The following is an 18,291-nucleotide window of genomic DNA, read 5'->3' as shown; positions in this document are numbered from 1 at the left end:
GGAAAGGCTAAGGGAATTTTCCTGGGTTTTAATTGCACAAGTTGCTGTGCTGAGCACGTGCCATACCTAACGTCACTGAATTCTCCCAGCAACCCTGATACAACTGACGCCCAGGCTTGCAGGCAGTAGGAGGTGCAGGACTTCCTAGACCATGAGGATAGTGAGAGCAGAGTGCAGATCTAAGTGGCAGTTTTCAAAGGCACACATGGAAGCCTCACATGTCCCCTGGTGCCTTCCTGGATCACGGAAGTGTTCCAGTCTCTCTATTCAAAGCCAGGAGCTATGGACTGAGCACTGAATTAGGTATCAGGAGACCTGGGCTCTATTTCATGTTCTGGCACCAGCTTGGCTGGGGGTTGGGCTCTGACTTTTAAGACATTCTCAGGTTTACAACCTCCTGAGGTCCTCCTAAGACTTGCCCTAGCAGGGCTGGCTGCAGGGAGCTGTCCGTGGTGCTGAAAATGATGCTGCCTGGAGCCCCCAGCTTTACCCGTTTTCAGAGGAGCTGGCTTGGGAGGCTGCCAAGGAGCGCACTGTGATTAATCAGCAGGTTTGAAATGGCAAACTAAATTCTAAAGGGGGGAGGGAGGAAGAATTCTTTATTGGTTTTCTGAGTCAGTGCCAAAGGATCTTTCATTTTCCCAAAAAAGCTATGTCTTTGACACTTCTCATCAACTGAATTGGATATCTCAGTTTTTGCACAGAGACATAGAATTAAGTTCCCACCGTTCAGGTGAAGAAATGGAGAATCAGCTAATTCCAAAGTCCTGCTTGCTCCTCAGAAGTTCCTTTTCTCAGTGGGAGTCAGCGTATGAGATCTTGTGTCAATTACTTGTGCATTTTTATTGTTATTTTGGTTTTTTGAAAACAGCATGTGTATGTATCCTTCATAAATACACTGATTCACTTCTGGAGTTTCTTGTAATTGGAATCATACTGAACATATTCTTCTGCACCCTGCTTCATTCCTCCCACAGTACGTTTGTGAAATGCGTCTGGTCGGCTGTGTATTTACCATTCTGTAATATTCTATGGGAATATCTATCCATTCCCCTCTCAATGTGGCATTCCAGTTTAGTCCTTCCCCTATTGTTAACAATGAACAGCTCTGGAATAAAATTCTGGAACATATCTCACATTGCATAAGACCTTGGATTTCATCAAATGGATTTGCTGGGTCATAGCACATGACCACATGACCAGTTCAGCTCTCCTAGGAGTGGTAGAGACTTCTGGTGCCACCACATCCATTCTCCCCTTTGCCCCATGGGAGATCCATGTGCAGTCTGGAGGGGCAAGTAACTTACTCTGCTCCATCGACTGTGAATGTAAATGGCCTATAGCATTCTAGGTGGAGTCATTTCATTTAACTGTCAGACTCTCAGTTTCTTACCTTTTTCCTCTTTATGGCACATTTTGATGAACAAAAGTATTTTCATAAAGTTGAGTCTATCATTCTTATGACTTTTTGTGTCTTGACTTTATACTTTTTCTGTCTTGATTCAGGGTATCTACTCTCTGTGTCAAGATGATGACAATATTTATGTCTTCTAATTGTTTTAGATGTTCATGCCTTGATCTTTATCTACAATAGATTTTTGCATGTGATGGTATTAGGTTACAACATCTCTCTTTCTTTATAGTTACTTCTACCCTACTGTTTAAGGAAAAGTTCATCCTTACTCCACTGATACACAGCAGTAACATTTCATACATCAAGTGTGCACGGTCAAGTCTTGGCCCCCCGTTGGTCCATTTGTTGGTCCATTAATTACTTGCATTATGATACACTTTGACTTATTCTTCAAGAGTGTATTGGTTATTATTGAGCCTCTGCATCCCTATATAAATTTTAGAATCATTTTGCCAAGTTCCACCAAAAATTGTTAAGGTTTTTACTATTATTGCATTGAATCTATAGATCAATTTAGTGGGAATTTATATCTTTATGATAGAGAGTCTTCCAACCCATTTATTAAGATCTTCTTTAATGTCCTGCAATAACTTTTTATAACTTTCCCTATAAAGGTCTTGACGTTAAAAAAGACTTATTGTTAGGTTCTGTATTGGTCTCCTACGGATGCTCTAACAAATGACCACCAGCATGGTGGCTTAGGGCAACACAAATTCATCATCTGACAGTGCTGGAAGCCCAGAGTCTGCAATGAGCATCTAGGAACGAGCTGGGCTGCACTCTCTGCGGAGGCTCTAGGGGAGAGTCTCCTTCCTTCACTCTTCCAGATCCGAGTTTGGGGGATTCCTTGGCTCACGGCCCCTTCCTCCATCTTCAGAGGGAAGTTTAGTTCTAGTCATGCTGCCATCTCTCTGTTTCTCTTTTGCTTCCATTTTCTTCTTTGAAGGACTCTTGTGATTACACTGGGATCACCTGGATAATCCTCCTATCTTAAGGTTAGGCCATCAGCAATCTGAATCTGTGCCCATAATTCTCTTTTGTCATGTAACTCAATATATTCACAGGTTCTGGAAAGTAGGACCAAGCTATCTTGAGGATGCCTTATTCTTCTTTTCATGGGTTCTTTATATTTTTATAATTCTACAAGTAATACTTTTATAATTTTACTTTTTTAAAATTTTGCTTCTTTGATACAGAAATGCTGTGAAATTTTGCTTACTGATTTTTGCTAAACTTATTAATTCTAATAAATCTGAAGATGCATCAGGATTTTTATGTTAGTGATCATATAAAATGACAGTTTTGTTTTTTAATGCTTTATGCTTTTTGTTCTTTACTTCTAGTGGTCCTATTATATAAGGACCACTTATATAATGTTGAATAGAAGTGGAGATAATTTCCACCCTTGTTTTATTCCTCATCTTGAGAGTATTTATAAAGCGACAACAGTGAGAATAAGGTTTGCTTTGTTGCTATCTTTTAAAGATACTGTTTATCAAGTCACCAAAACGCTCTAGTCCTAGCTTACTGAGAATTCCTTTTAGGTTTGGGAGCTATCTATTCATGAGTGGATACTGATTTTATCAAGGCCTTTTCCTATCTATAAAGATAATTAAAGAATTTTGCTCCTTGTTATTGTGATGGATGCATCAATAGTTTTTCTTTATTTATAAATATTTATTCATTTATTATTTGAAAGAGTTACACAGAGAGAGAAAAAGCAGAAAGAGAGAGAGAGAGGTTTTCCATCTGCTGGTTCACTCCCCGGTTGGCTGCAATGGCTGAAGCTAAGCCAATCCGAAGCCAGGAGCCAGGAGCTTCTTCTGGGTCTCCCATGTGGGTATAGGGGCCCAAGGACTTGGGCCATCTTCTACTGCTTTCTCAGGCCATAGCAGAGAGCTGGATCAGAAGTGGAGCAGCCGGGTATTGAACCAGCACCCATATGTGATGCCGGCACTTCAAGCCAGGGCGTTAACCCACTGCGCCACAGTGCCAGCCCCACATAGTTTTTCTAGTGTGAAACCAACCTTGCATTCTTTGAATAAGAATAACCTGGTCATGATACCCCATATTTTTCACACATTACTGCATGTTTGCAAAAATTTAGATCAGAAGTTTTGCACTTAGGCCAATGAATGACTTAGGCTGACGTCCCCTTTCTTGTGATGTCTTTGTCAGGGTTTTCTGTTAAGGCTGCACTAGCCTCTTGACAATATTTGAGTGTTTATTCTTTTCCTACACTTACATATACTTTATAGATCATTGTTTTTTCTTTTAATGTTTATTAGAACATATAGGAAAAACCATCTGAGCTTATAGTTCTCTTTTTGGAAAGTCTTTTAACCACTGATTTTGCTTCTTTAATGGGCTTGGGGTTATTCAGTTTTCCTGTATCACAAATTTTTAAATAATTGTTTCCAGAAAATTTATATTTTATTTGAGTTTTCAAGTTCATTGGCACAAACTTCTTCATAATGTCCTCTTCTCATGTTTATAATATCCTGCTATTACTGCCCACAGTGTCTAATGTCCCCTCTGTAATTTGTAATGTCGTTATTTGTGCCTTTTCTTTTTTCTTTAATAAGCTAGTCAGAGGTTTTCTATTTTATCAGCTTTTTCAAGAAATAACCTTCGGCTTTGTGCTATTGTGTGTTTCTGCCCTATTTTATTAACTTACGGTCGTGCCTTTATTACATCCTTTTACTCTCTTCGCTCTCTTAGACCATCACTTCCAGTACCTGGGGAGGATGCCTGGCTCATTAACTTTCATCTTTTGATTGTAAGTCTTTATGTTTACAAATTGCCCCTCTAAAAGAAATGACTTATCTGAATCAGACACATTTTTATATATACTCTTATTTTCATTTTCAACATTTCCTGTTTTCCATCTGTGGTGAATTATTTCTTCAACTAGGAGTTACCTAGAAGTGTTTCCTAGTTTCGAAACACACAAGATTTAGACTTGTCAATCTGTGATTGATTTCTATCTTAGTCATACTGGGTTCAGAGAATGTGATGTATATGCTAATAGCCCTTCCACTGTAGACTAGGCCACAAAGCAGGGCACAACATATGCACTTGATAAAAATGTCCTTCCTCAGCTGTTGAATGAAATATTCTATACCAGGACACTTCAAAGATTCCAGAGAATACTGGAATTAAAATAAAAGTCTACGTTGGTGCAAACAACTTAGAAATCAATGGAAAACTTTTTTATAATGCACATTTTCCACAAACTATTCAAAGACCCCTTCATGTCAAAGACCCCTTCCACTAGGTCAAAATCCATTGAATTTGAGAAATATTCCATGTCAATCTTTATCTCCTTGGTTTTTCATTTACTGTGAGAGCTGGGTGCATTCAAATTTCCCACTATCATTGTGTGTTTGCACCTCCTTGTAGTTCTTCTGTCAGCTTTTGCTTTACGTGTTTGAGATTATTAGTTGCGTACATATTTGGAATTACAATCACTCCCTGCTGAGTTATCACTTTATCATCATGATGTCACTATCTTTATTTTTAGAATTTATGTTTTGTCCTAGACTTCTTTTATTGATTTTTTTTCTGGTACACCTTTTCTTACCCTTTTAACTTTTTGTAACTTCATGTATTAATATCAAATGGGGGCTGGCACTGTGGCATAGCAGTTAAAACCACCGCTTGCAGTGTAGGCATCCCATATGGGCAACAGTTCGAGTGCTGGCTCCTGGTGTAGGGTCAGTGCAGCTTCAGCCATTGCGGCCAATTGGGGAGTGAACCAGCAGATGGAAGATCTCTCTCTCTGCCTCTCCTTCTCTCTCTGTGTAACTCTTGCAAATAAATAAATAAATCTTTAAAAAATCAAATGGAAACATCATAAACCTGATTTATAGTTCTCATCTCATCTTTCATTTAGACTATTTAGTCTATTTTCATTTATTGTTAGTACTGATACAGTTATTTTATAGGTATTTTCTAGCTATTACTTAACTAATCTCTGCTTCACTTTTCTCAATTGTAACCTGTAGAGAATGACATCTATAAACATTTTAAGGGACTCATACACATTTATATATATATATATATATATATATATATATATATGGGAACTTAGAATAAGGTAAACACATTTATTAAGTGTAAACATAACTATTAGTATTTAAAGCCATTCTGATTGTGGCTTTATTTGTTCTATCATTTATATTTCTTCCTTTAGTTCCTATTCTTTCCTTTCTTGTCTTATTTTGGCAGGAAAGTTTTCCTCATTTCAACTTTGGGTTTCACTCATTTAGAAGTTCCTCATGTTATTTCCCATTTCTTAATAATTAGCCCAATAATTAAAACTTCTTTAATTAAAGCACCAAGGCCCAAGTTAATCTTTGAGACTGATATTAAAGTGTCCTATGTTGACCCCAGTTATCCTCTCTGCAACATTTGCATGATTTTGCTGCATGTGTTAATCCTACCGGGTTAACTCCATAACTCATCATTACTCTTCGTTCTGTAAATGTCAAGACATCTCTCCAGATGTACCACCTTTTTCTTCTTTCCTGCATCTCTAACATTTCATCTGGCATCCATTTTCTTCTGCCTATACTTCCTTCTTTCAAATCCCCTTTGATGAGGTTTTATGACGAAAAACTATTTCTGATGATATGAAAATGTCAATATTTCACCTACTGGAAAGCATTTTTGCTACTAAGTACATTCTCAGACATCATTCCATTGCCCCAGATAAGAAGTCATCTGTCAGTCAAATTGCAATGTCTCAGGGTAATTTGGCGTTTCTTCCTGTCGCTTTTTAGTAGTATCTCTTTGTATCTGGTCTCCTGAGATTGCATTGTGATGGTCAAGTGTGTGTTTTAAATGTACTGGTATTTGTAACTTGCTGGGCTCCTTGAACATGTGGACTTTTGTGTCTGTGTATTCCGAGACATTGAGTCATTCTGTCTCCAGACGCTGTCCGTCCTCCTCGCCTGTCTCCAGGGTCTGAGATTAGACATACTCGAGAGAATTTCTCATGGTGTCTTCCATGTTCTCTCAAGTCTCCTTCAGATTTTCTGGTGCTTCTGCACTGCATTTATTATTATCATTATCATTTAAAGAATAATTCTATTTATTTGAAAGGCAGAGTGACAGAGAGGGGCTGCCTGTTTTAATAACACCTTAAGTTCTCATTCTTTACTGGGTTTAATCTGCTCTTCAACCTACTCACTAAATATTTCATTTCCATTCTGTTTTCCACTTTTGGCATGATTCTTTTATGATGTTCTGGTGTTTTTTAAGATTTGTTTGAAAGATACACATATGGGGGAGAGAGTGGTGGGGAGAGAGAGAGAGAGAGGAAGGAGAGGAGAGAATCTTCCACCCACTGGTTCACTTCCCAAATGACTGTAATGGCTGGGGCTGGGCCAGGCCAAAGCCAGGAGCCTCTTCCATGTCTCCAATGTGGGTGGCAGGGGCCCAAACATTTGCACCATCTTTCACTGTCTCAGGCACATTAGCAGGTGGCTGGATGGGGAGTGGAACAGCTGGGACTCAAGCCAGCAGTCTTATTGGATACTGGCATTGTAGGCTGTGACTTAACCCACTATGCCACAACATTGGCCCCAGCATTCTGGTTCTTGACCCATTTTGATACATTTTTATTTCAGATCATGTATTAAGGATACTTATTTTTCAGTCTGTCTGATGAGTTTGGTAACTGATTCTTTGGCAAGCTGGCATCTGCTGATTTTCTTTTCTTTTTTTTTTTTCCTTTCTGGCTCTCACGTTTGAGGCATTGCTACCTCGTGTATTTAGTGACCATTTGTGAAGTCTGACTGCTTCATTTTCCTTGTGCAGACTTTGTGGGTCTCGGAGAAAAAGTGGGTTCCTCCAGAAAGGATGCCTTTGCTCTGTAAGACGTCTGGTGTGTGTCTGGATTCTACCGATCCAGGACCACTCTGAAATCAACCGACAGCCTGAAGCTTGAGGGAGGAGTTTATGGAGTACCATCTGGGGCTGTGACTTCTTGGGTGGTTCCAGTTGGGCTGGACTCCAAGGTCCAGGCAGGGAAACCAAACATCTCCTCTCCTAGGGTGGGAGGAAGGCTGCTGTGCACTCACCGTTGACTAAGGCTGTAACCCTTTGGCTCCATGATCAGTGGGGAGCAGTCTCCCATGGGTTCCCCTGCGCGGATGCTCCCACATCAGCCACACCCTCCAAAGTGGCAGCTGGTCTCACTCTTCCTTTCCTGCCACTCAGATGCATCTAGCACTGTGTACAGTCACCATCCTTGTCTGCAATAGGAGTCAGGGCCCCCAGCCCACTCTGCTGAAAGCCTTTTATGATCTGTTGTCTTCCCCCTTGAAGACACAGCTGGGAGGCCCCAGAAGCCAGGCAGGAACACACATTCCCCTCTCCCCTGCCTGCTGGGCCAGGTCGCTTCTTCAGATGCCATACTGGCAGTGGTTTCCTGGAGCGGCAGACTAAGAAGCCCCATCTGATGCTTGAAGCTTTGGGAACCACCTGTACCTCCAGCTTTTGCTTGAATACCTCTAGTGACAAAGGGCCCACTCCTTTCCCATTGGAGCATTTCTGTCAGCAAGTTCTGCCTTGCATTGGTTCTTGTTACCTGATAAATGAGCTCGGGCAGGAGACGAGGGGGGCACAGCAATGGTGTGTGCTCAGAGTGCCAGAGGGCACTGGGAAGCGTGTGAGAAGGTGGCAGGTTTGCTGTTGCTCACCAAGAACGACCGGGCTAACGGTGCCCCCGAAATGTGCCTGTTTATCACACCATGGCCAAGCATGGCCACAGGGCTGGCAGGAGCTCAGCTGGAACTTGGCTCCCTGCACATCTCCCCCTGATCCTGGCTCCTGCCTGTGAATGCCAGGTGACTACAGGACCACTGCAAGCCCGTGCTGCCCAGGGGGAACAAGGATCTGGAAAGCAAAACCAGCCCAGCCAGCTGGCAGAGACCAACGCACAGGGGTCTCGTTCCAGTTCTGCCTTTTCCACCCTGGGCAGGGAAGAGGTCTCTGGACTGACAGGGGCTCTGTGTAACTCCACTGTCAAGGAGCTCACAGCCTGGACCTCTGGGGGCCCACGAGGAATGGAGGCATCCCTGGGACTCCTGCCCCAGGTCCTCTGTCTCAGCCATGGGCAGCTCTCTGGCCAGGAAGCTGCAGCCCCAAGCACACCAACAAATAGCAGCCCTGCCACCTGAAAAGGCCCCTGGCTCCCACGGCCCTGCGACCAAGCCCAGCTGGCCACAGCACGCTCAAGGCCTCCTTGCCCTGACCCCAGGTCGCCTCCTGCAGTGGAGCAGGGAGGGTGCTCGGGGCACAGGAGAGGGCCTGGAGGCACTAGCGCCCAGCCTCATTTGGGCTTCTTTCCAGGTGCCACGGCCCTCTCTCACACTCACTCCTCCAAGAAGGCAGCTTCACCTCCTGTCCTCAGAGGTCCTCCTCTCTTGTGCCATTTGGCTTCCCATTTTTGGAGACCGAACACGAAGAAAACGTCATGGGAGAATCACCAGCATGCTTGCCACTCAGAATCAAACACTGCATGGTTCTCCACTCTGGCTTTCCCAGCATCCTATGTCTCTGCTGCTCTATTCACAGCCGTATCTTTGTCTACATATGCATTGCACTGACACTGCAGCATCACCGAGTCTCTGTGACCTGCGCCCTCCCTCAGACGCCAAAGGAGGCATCACCTGTGCTCCAGGTCAGCTAAGGCAGGTGTCACATGTTCTGCGGACATCAGGTGATGTGGAGGGGCTGCCTCCAGGCATGGGAACGCTGACCCCACACTGCAGCGAGCTGCTCCAGCATGTTTTGGGGTCTGTGCATGTTGAGGTACAGAGACACTGTTGGCTCCATCTGGAAACAAGGTGCCCAGCCCTGATGCACCCGAGAGTCCCTGCCCACCACAGGTGGCCCTTCCCAGGTTGCTTCCCCTGCGGAGCCTGGAGCTGGGGCGGCTGCTGAATGGGATCCCAGACTGAGAGGGGGGCGGGGCCCCTGCACACCACATGCCCCCACGACTGCTGGGCCTGGGGCCTGCACGGTGGCTCTGTTGCAGCCTGAGAGGCTGAGACCTGGAGCTGCAGGGCCGTGGGTCCCCAGGCCCCATGGCCTCTGCATGTGGATGGGGCCCTCTCTGTTTCCTGAGAGGTCCGACTAGGGTAGCCCCCCCTCCCTGGCCCTGCCTGCTTGGCCCAGCCCTGCTCTTTGTCCCCCACTGCTCCTGGGAGCCATTGGAGCCTGAGGGATGCCCCACACTGGAGTCTGCTGAGGCCCCAGGGCCATCTTTCCTCCTGGGAGCAGGGGAGTGCAGATCTGTTCCCAGCCAAAATGGGAGCTAAGGCAGCCAGGATGCAGACCCTGAGCTGGGGCACTCTCGCTCCCTGGGATGGATGACGCTGGCCATGGGCTCTCACTCTCCCTTAAGTCTCCCCGAGGACGTCGGTACCAGGGCCCACTGGGTGCCGCTCCACCCGCTCCTCTTATGGCTGCTTCCCTGTCCCAGGACTCCACACTTCCCCTCCCAGACAAGCTCTTGTTCCTGTCTCATCTCAGGGTTTGCTCTGGGGGCACTCTAGCCGGGACCCTGGCCTGTGAGGGGCCGCAGGAGGCTGGCTGCCATGGTTCCAGTGTGGCTCGTCCACTGGAGCCAGGCTGTGCCCATGGTGCTGGTGCCCCTGGAAGGGGATCCTGGAGAGGACAGACGGCCCCCCGCTGTGCGCATGTCGGATGCACAGGGCCGCCTGGCTGGCAGCCACACAGCAGTTCAGCAGCTCACCTCGCGCTTACGTACCTGGCTGCCGTGGTGGTGCCGCCAGGCTCCTCTAGGGACTGGACGGGTTGTCACGAGGTCGTCACGAAGGCAGGGTGCTTCCCGCGAGGCTGCTTCATTTATAAACGCTCGCCTGGCTGATCTCCCTCACCCACACCACCACCATGGCCGTGGCCCCCCAGCCTCCCAGCCGTGAGCCGAATAAACCTGTGTTCTTCAGCGCTTAGTCCTGGCTTTTCTGTTACAGCCGCACAGAGAGGACCAGGCACCAGCTGAGGTCCAGCCCCTGTGCCAAGTGAGGCCAGCAACGGGGGAGTCCACCTCGGCCTGGCGCCCAGGTACAGCAGGACCCCAGGCTCCTAGTGCGTGCCCTCAGGGGCAGGGAGGCAGCAAGACCACGGGGATGGGGATGGGGGGAGGGGAGGGGCAGGGGGCACCCCTCAGCCCAGGCTAGGGTCTGTAACGCCATCGTGAAGGGAGAAGGCTGCCTTCTGGGGGGGCACGGGTGGGGCAGGGTCGTTTTGTAAGATTTATTTATTTATTTGAAAGGCAGAGTTAGAGGGAGACAGGGAGGGGGAGGAAGAGGGAAGGGAGGAGAGGGGAGAAGGAAGGAGAGGGGGAGGGGAAGAAGGAGAGGGAGGGGAAGAGGGGCCGGGAGAATCTTCTATCTCTTGGTTCACTCTCAAATGGCTGCACTAGCCAGGGACGGGCCAGGCCGACGCCAAGGCGCAGGGGCCCAAGCACTTGGGCCATCTTCTGCTGCTTTCCCAGGCTGTTGGCAGGGAGCTGGGTTGGAAGTAGAGCACCCAGGGCTTGAACCAGCATAGATACGGGATGCCGGCCCTGTGGGTGGTGGCTTCACCCACTGCACCACAGCGCCAGCCCCCGCCTGGCAGGATTCCGACCCCACTCTGCCGCTGCCTGTGTGATCCGAGTGCTCAGAGACTCAATTTCCCTGTGGTGGGGGTGGTATGCGGTCCTGAGGCCGGGTCGGGGGGAGGTGTCCAGGCCAAACCTGGCAGAAGACAGTGAGATGAATCCAATGACCCAAGGATGGCCGTGTTACCTCTCGCAAGGCACGTACTTAGGAGGTTGCTCCCTTCCCCAGGCTGGGACTTTCGAGGGAGCTTTTCTTTTTTCTTTTTTTTTTTTTTTTTTTTTTTTTTTGACAGGCAGAGTGGACAGTGAGAGAGAGACAGAGAGAAAGGTCTTCCTTTTGCCATTGGTTCACCCTCCAATGGCCGCCACGGTAGGCGCGCTGCGGCCGGCAGGAGCCAGGTGCTTCTCCTGGTCTCCCATGGGGTGCAGGGCCCAAGCACTTGGGCCATCCTCCACTGCACTCCCTGGCCACAGCAGAGAGCTGGCCTGGAAGAGGGGCAACCGGGACAGGATCAGTGCCCTGACTGGCACTAGAACCCGGTGTGCCGGCGCCGCAAGGCAGAGGATTAGCCTACTGAGCCGCGGCGCCGGCCTCGAGGGAGCTTTTCTAACCAAGGCGCCCTGGCCCCACTCAGGGAGTGAATTCCTTATGGGAACCAGGGCTCAGGTGCAACTCTGCACCCCCACACAGCAACAGGGGTGTCTGGAGCTTCAGGGTGACCCCAAGAAGAGCGAGGTAGGAGCGGGGACCCTCGGGGCAAGTCACTGGGGCTGCCTGTGTCAGAGCCAGGGACGCTCCCATGAGACCTTGGTCTGGCCTTCTCAGGTGCCCGCTGCTACCCTGGATGTCCCCGTGAGTACCTGAGTGAGGCAGGATGAAGGGGCAGGCGTGTGGACCTCCCGAGAGCCAGCCAGAAGCCCAAGTGGCAGGGTCAATGGGGGAGCCCCCAGGGCAGAGGACAAAGTGTGGGGTTCCCGTTTGGGGGATCCAGGCCCAGGAAACACACAGCACAGCACAGGGTAGGGGTGAAGGAGAGGCAACCAGGGAACCTGGGGGTGGGGGCTCCCTGGGGCAGACACACACAGCCCCACCCTGCTGGCCGCGGGGCAGCCCACATGCTGACCTCTCATGGCGTCAGGTTGAGGGGGCGGCCGCTGGCCATGCAGGGCGAGCAGACTCAGAGGAGTGAGGCAGGCCCTTTATTGGAGAACTGGTCACAGATAGATACGCACAGGCCCAGCACCCAGAGTCCAGCCCCGCGGGAGAACATGGTGTAGACGCCTTGGGCAGGGGGACAGCCGCCCACCTTCCACAACGCCTCCACTGCCTGGGCTGCTCTGGGGCATCTGGGAAAGAACTGGCCCTCGGGGGATCCCAAGGGCCAGGGGAGAGAAGGAGGAAGACTGCCCAGCAGGTGGTGGGGACAGGTGCAGGGGACTCTGGGCCTGGGCGGGGTCTGTGTGTGATGAGCTACAGTGGGGGCCCCTGAACATCAGGGTGGGGAAGGGGCGGGGCCGCCTGCTGGGGGCTCCTGCGCAGCACTGGAGCAGCTGTGGGCTGTGGGAGTGGGGGGAGGAGGAAGAGGAGGAGGAAGATCAAGAGGAGGACACGGGAGTCGCAGGGAAGGCCTTGCCTGCTGCAGGGAGCGGGCGGGCAAGGGCGGCTCAGGCCGGGGCCTCCAGGGCGCGCACGTGCACGCTGGGCAGGCAGAACCAGGATGGCGGCAGCTCCTTGCTCCTGCTGTCCTCCTGGAAGTGGATGTGGAGGAAGAAGTCGCCCGTGTAGAGGAAGAGGAGCGCCCCGAGGCAGGCGGACTGGCCCGAGGGCTGCGCCTGGAGGGGCAGGGAGGGAGGGGAGTCAGCACAGGCCCCAGAGGCCTCCTGACCCCACCCGCATCCCCACCCCCAGTCCCACCAGGGGCCTCCTGACCCCCTGCCCCCACCCCTACCAGGGGCCTCCTGACCCCACCCGCATCCCCACCCCCAGTCCCACCAGGGGCCTCCTGACCCCCTGCCCCCACCCCTACCAGGGGCCTCCTGACCCCACCCACATCCCCAGCCCCAATCCCACCAGGGGCCTCTTGACCCTTTGCCCAGTCCCCAATCCAACAGGGACCGCCTGGCTCCTGGGCCCTGCTGTGCTGCCTTGGGCAGGTTGCTGCACCTCTCTGAGCCTCCCTTCTCCTCTCTTAAAGGGGGTGCCCCCAGTTCCCTCCCAGAGCCACGTAGGGGTCAGCAAGATGAGATTGTGGGTTGTGGCTGGGGTTTAGGTGAGCTAAAAGGGAGGTTGTGCAAGGGCGTGGGTGGGAGGTGGAGACTGGGTGCTGGGGCTGACACAGGAGGCCTGGCCCTAAGACCTGGCTCTTGTGGAGCTACACTGAGGCCCGGGCACAGCCCAGGTGCCACACAGCTCCCGTGACCTGGAAGGGAGGTGGCACCATGGCGTCACCCCTGTCCTGACACCCAGGACACAGACACACTGCAGGCAGAGGAGGCGCTGACAGGCATACAAGGGAAGCCACTGTGCCTGCAGACATGGCTGGCCCTGAGGCCCGCTGCCCAGGACAGGGGACAATGCCTGTCCGGCTGCCCGCTCACCGCGTCCAGGTGGAAGGTGCTGGAGCCCACGAAGGAGACGGTGCTGTGCAGGTCGTAGTTGTGGACGCCGTTCTGGTGGTCCTGGAACGGGACCACGGTGAGCGCGAAGGGTCCCACGCTGCACGGGCTCCGGTTGGTCAGCCGCACCTCCAGACGCACAGGGTCGCCCACCTGGCAGGCCGCTGCCCCCGAGTCGCACAGCTGTCCGTCCAGCAGCACGTCTGCAAGGACACACGGCTGTCACACACAGCTGCCTCTGCTTTCCCACCACGGCGGCCACCCACGGAGGTGTGACTGCTCCCTGCTCTCTCCACGTGGGTCCAGCAGTAGACCAGGGGTCTGCGCCTTGCAGAGGGGCCAAGAGGGCTCCAAGGCCACTTTGGGGGGAGGGGTCCTGGCTGCTGCTGCTGCAGCCTGCCTAGGAGGGGTCAATTTCTGGTCACAGCCCCCAGAGCTCTCCATGAGTCAGATGGAGGACCTGGGAGCCATGGGGGTAAGCACAAGGCAGGGGCGCGAGGGCTCCCGGGAGGCAGCGGGGTGGCTGGCAGTGACCCACCATGCAGAGGCCTCTTGTCTCACGCACAGCACCCTGGAGCCAGGGCACCATGGGAATGCCCTGCCCTGAGTCCCCAGAAGACGCCTGGGGTGATGACTCAGTGTCCTCTGGGGACTTCTCCCTCTCTTTTCCCCAAACAACCAGGACCAGGCCAGCAGGATGCTGGGGGCAGGCATGCCCTGAGACATGAGACATGTGTGGGGGGCTAGGTCGGGATCTGTGAAGGGGCTTCCCTCCTGAGGGTTGCCATGCGCAAGGGGTGGAGTCAGCCATGCGGGGGCTCCCAGGCTTCAAGGAAGAGAGGCCAGAAACAGGGACTTGAGATGCCCCGAGCCTGCCCAGGGCCTGCCCAGCTCTGTCCTCAGGCTTCTCCAGGGCAAAGCCTCCAGGGTGTGGGCTGTGCTGGAACCAGGACACTGCCCACCAGCACCTGCCAGCACAGTGACCATGCACGGAGACCACCATGTGCCAGTGTTGGCAGAGATGGGGAGGCCAGCCGAGGGCTGGGCCACACTGAGAGTCTGCAGTGAGACAGTACCCATGCTCCCCATGGGCCCACAGGAGGGGCTACAGCAGTCACTCAGGACACTGCCCGCCAGCACAGTGACCATGCACGGAGACCACCACGTGCCAGTGTTGGCAGAGATGGGGAGGCCAGCCGAGCGCTGGGCCACACTGAGAGTCCACACTGCTCACCATGGAGGGGCCCCTCTGCTCAGGGCAGGTGCAGGTACTGGCATGAAGGCGGGCTTCCCAGAGGAAAGAACACCTTTCTCTTTATCTGACATGTGCTGTTTAAGGCTATGAATTGCCCTCAAAAACCTGCTTGTGATGCATCTTACACTCGCAGATGCACCTGAGTTGTCTGACCAGGCTAAGACAAGCTTGGGGTCCTGGGTCCTTTCCCTCAGTCCAACGGCAATGCCCATAAGTACATCTGGTGGTGGGTGACTAGCACACAACGGGCATCATGAACATGGGCTCTTCTAGCTGCTCTGTTCTGCTGAGGCCAGGAACTAGGATGGGAGAGACCTGAGCTTGGCCATTCCAGCTTGGCCTGACGCTTGGCTCCACACTTCCTGAGCCCCAGTCTCACCTTCTGTGAAACAGAACCAACACCAGTGCAAACAGCTCTCAGCCACATGGATGCAAAAGCGATGCATGCGCCAGTTCTGGGAACCTCCGCAGGGGCTCAGCCACGGCGTCATGCCAGCCCCATCTCAGCACACGATGTGTGAGGGACTCGTGTCCCGAGGCCAGTGCTGGAAGCAAGTGGCTGCCGTCCCCAGCCTCAGGCTCCTTGTCTTTGACACGTGGCCAGGCAAGGGGAGGCACCTGCCAGTCCTCAGCCTCTCTCCCTCCCACCCCCACCCCACACAGGCAGGGCCTCAGCACACGTATCCCCAGTAGAGAAGGCAAGTGGGCGCAGGCTGGACATCGGAACCACCTGGGGACGCAGTGCAGGCATGGCTGCCGTCTCTGGTTCCATTATGGGAAAGATGTGAGAGCGGGTGGGTCAGTGAAGGGGGGCTGTCTCACGACCCTGCCCGCCTTCCCCCACTCTGCAGAGCTGTGTGGACCATGAGGGCAGCAGAGGGAGTCCTAGGCCTGCACGTTTAACCCTTCCCTGGCCTCTGCAGGACCCAGGAGGACAGACCGGAGAAGTCTGGCAGCCGGCCCCCCCGGAGCACAGCTGCCGCTGGAGTCCTTCCCTGCCACCCTCCAAGAAGAGGAGCAGGAAGTGAGGGGGGACTGCGGCCTGGGGTCAGGCTGGGGTGGTGGGGGCTCAGCTACGGGTACCCTGTGCCCACGTCCTGCACCTCCTTGATCTCAGCAGAACTGCGGTAATGAACTTGACCTCAGGCTGTGGGGGGAGGGGAGCGGCTGTAACCGTCCATCAGCGTCCCCGCCTCCCTCCGGCAGAGTGAGGGCACTTGTCTTTGCTCTCTGCTGTGTCTCCAGGCTTAGGTGGCACCGCAGGACACCCCCAGTGCCAGGCACACAGGGACGGTCGTGCTAGCCACCTGCCCCAGAAGCGGCCGCTGCTCCAGCCCGCCTCAGCCGGGTGTTTCCTGCCGCTCCCCGTCTCGGCGCTGGCAGTGTGAGGGCCCTTCCCACACACCTGGAGAAGCCTCTGTGGCTGCAGCAAACTCTGGCTGCCTGAATGCAGGATGCCATGGCCTGCTGGCCCCGGGCCAGACGGCGCCGTGGAGGGAACGTGGTGGAAACGCAGCCGACACTAACAGAGAGGATGATGACGCCGGCCACAAGGACGAATGCGGGATTGTGCCGAGCCTCCTGGTGGGCTCTGCTCTGGGGGACTTGGAATCCACCAGCTCCAAGGCCTAGACATGACCGTGGCTGAGTTCAGTCCACTCTCTGACCCCGGACCACAGCCAGCTGCGTCCCAATCAGGACACACACAGGGCACCTAGGACCGGGGGGCAGCCTGGGCTCCAACACACCGGTTCTCTAGGGAAGAGCCTCGAAAGAGCGAGCTGTCTAGAAGTGGCCCCTGACCTGCCGCCAAGAAACCACAGCTGCCCACTGAAGCCTGGGCTCTGCTGGGACTGGCAGGGGCTGGCTCTACCCCCAGGGCAGGCCCCAGGGACAGACCGCAGTGGCCCAGGAGGTCTACTGCCCCCACCCCAGCTCAGTGGGGGCAAGGTGGGCACCTGCTGGATCAGAGATGCCAGTAATGAGAGCCGGCAGCCACTGGCCAGCCTGCTCTGGGGGTGGGGTGGGGGCAAGGACACAGGTGTGTGTCCCCGGCAGCAGGTGCAGGCCACCCGTGGCATCTTCCCCTGGGCCTGTGGGTAGGGGACCCCTGGAGAGCCCAAGGGTCAAGAAGCTTCCTGTCCCCAGCTCCCCTCTCCTTCCACACAGGGATTTGCCCACACCCCATGTGGCAGACGGAACCCTGCAGACTTTGAGATGGGGACAGCACCCGCGTCCCCTGGGCGGGCCCCATGGCACCACAGGGTCCTTACAAGGCAGAGAGAGTGGTAGAAGAGAGAGAAAGGCAAAGGCCGAGGGGCAGGAGACAGAGGAGGAAGAGGAGGAGGAGAGGAGAGCAGATGGCAGGAGCTGTGACACTGTGGGCTCTGAGGTGGCGGCCAGGGACAGGAAAAGGCCAGGAGCCGTCCCCGGGTCTGCTGACTCCCTCCACGCTCTGAACCCCCAGCTGCAAGGGAGTGGACTTGGGTTCTCCCAGGCCACTGGGTCCCTGGTCACGGTCACATCTTAGAGCTTGAGGCAGGTGGAGCCCAGGCAGCTCACGCAGCCCCCACTGCCCCAGCCAGGCGCGGGTGTGCAGAGCCCTGGTCTCCCTTGCAGTGGTGGCACCGCCCTTGAGAGGTTAGTGAGCAAGGGTCGAGTCCTCCGTGCAAAGTGCCGGACACCGTATCTGCCGCCCTCAGCTCCTGGAATCCTGCAGGCCCAGGGCGAAGGCCGCACCCTTCACTCAGTCCAGGGTGTCGGGCTGGGCCCTGCTGCGGGCCGAGGTGTCCGGGTGGCACACCCTTCACATGGCTACAATTTGAGTCCTGCTCCACAGCTTCCCCCGCTGACTGGCTCCACTGCCCTCCAGTGCTCAGGCCCACACCCATAGGTCGGGCTGAGTGGCTGCTGGTCCTCTCTGCCTCCACCCACAGCCCCAGGCTCACCCTCGGCCACCTCCACGTGCCCTGTCCGGTCTAACCCCTCTCCCGCGGCATCCACACCTCCCACTCGCACACTTCTCCCAGCCAGTGGCCAGAGCAGTGGTCGAAACAGCAGACACACACCTCCTTGTTCACCCCTTGCCTATCTGTAGCTTTTCTTTACACTCAGAACAAAAGGGAGTTTGCATCTCCTTCACGCCCTGACCCCGACCTCCACAGCTCTGCACGGCCCTGGGCCGGTCTCCCCTCCACTGCTAGGGCTGCATTCTCCCCCGACACTCCCTCTGCCCCCTTGCCGCTCCTGCTGGCACATCACTGCTGTCCCAGGCCATCACATGTGCTGTCATCACTCCTGCCCCCCGCGCGTCTGCACCTGCTGGCACCCAGCACATCACTCCCGCCCATGGCTCACATGCCCGGG

The 18,291-nt window shown here is 53.4% G+C and overlaps 1 protein-coding gene across 2 annotated transcripts in view; it reads right to left on the bottom strand.

Annotated features, from left to right (window-relative positions):
* Positions 1 to 12,213: 12,213 nt before the first annotated feature.
* Positions 12,214 to 18,291, bottom strand: part of TRAPPC9 (trafficking protein particle complex subunit 9) — a 579,880-nt gene continuing 573,802 nt past the window's right edge. For both annotated transcript variants that reach the window (XM_062187950.1, XM_062187949.1), the window contains 2 exons: positions 13,653 to 13,873; positions 12,214 to 12,887 (listed from right to left, as the gene is read on the bottom strand). In XM_062187950.1, coding sequence (XP_062043934.1) covers positions 12,720 to 12,887; positions 13,653 to 13,873 — 389 coding nt within the window. In that variant the 3' untranslated portion in view covers positions 12,214 to 12,719. The remainder of the gene's footprint in view (positions 12,888 to 13,652; positions 13,874 to 18,291) is intronic.

Source organism: Lepus europaeus, chromosome 4 (assembly GCF_033115175.1).
Source record: "Lepus europaeus isolate LE1 chromosome 4, mLepTim1.pri, whole genome shotgun sequence".
NCBI classification, from domain to species: domain Eukaryota; kingdom Metazoa; phylum Chordata; class Mammalia; order Lagomorpha; family Leporidae; genus Lepus; species Lepus europaeus.
This window is presented reverse-complemented; position numbering and strand designations above follow the sequence as displayed.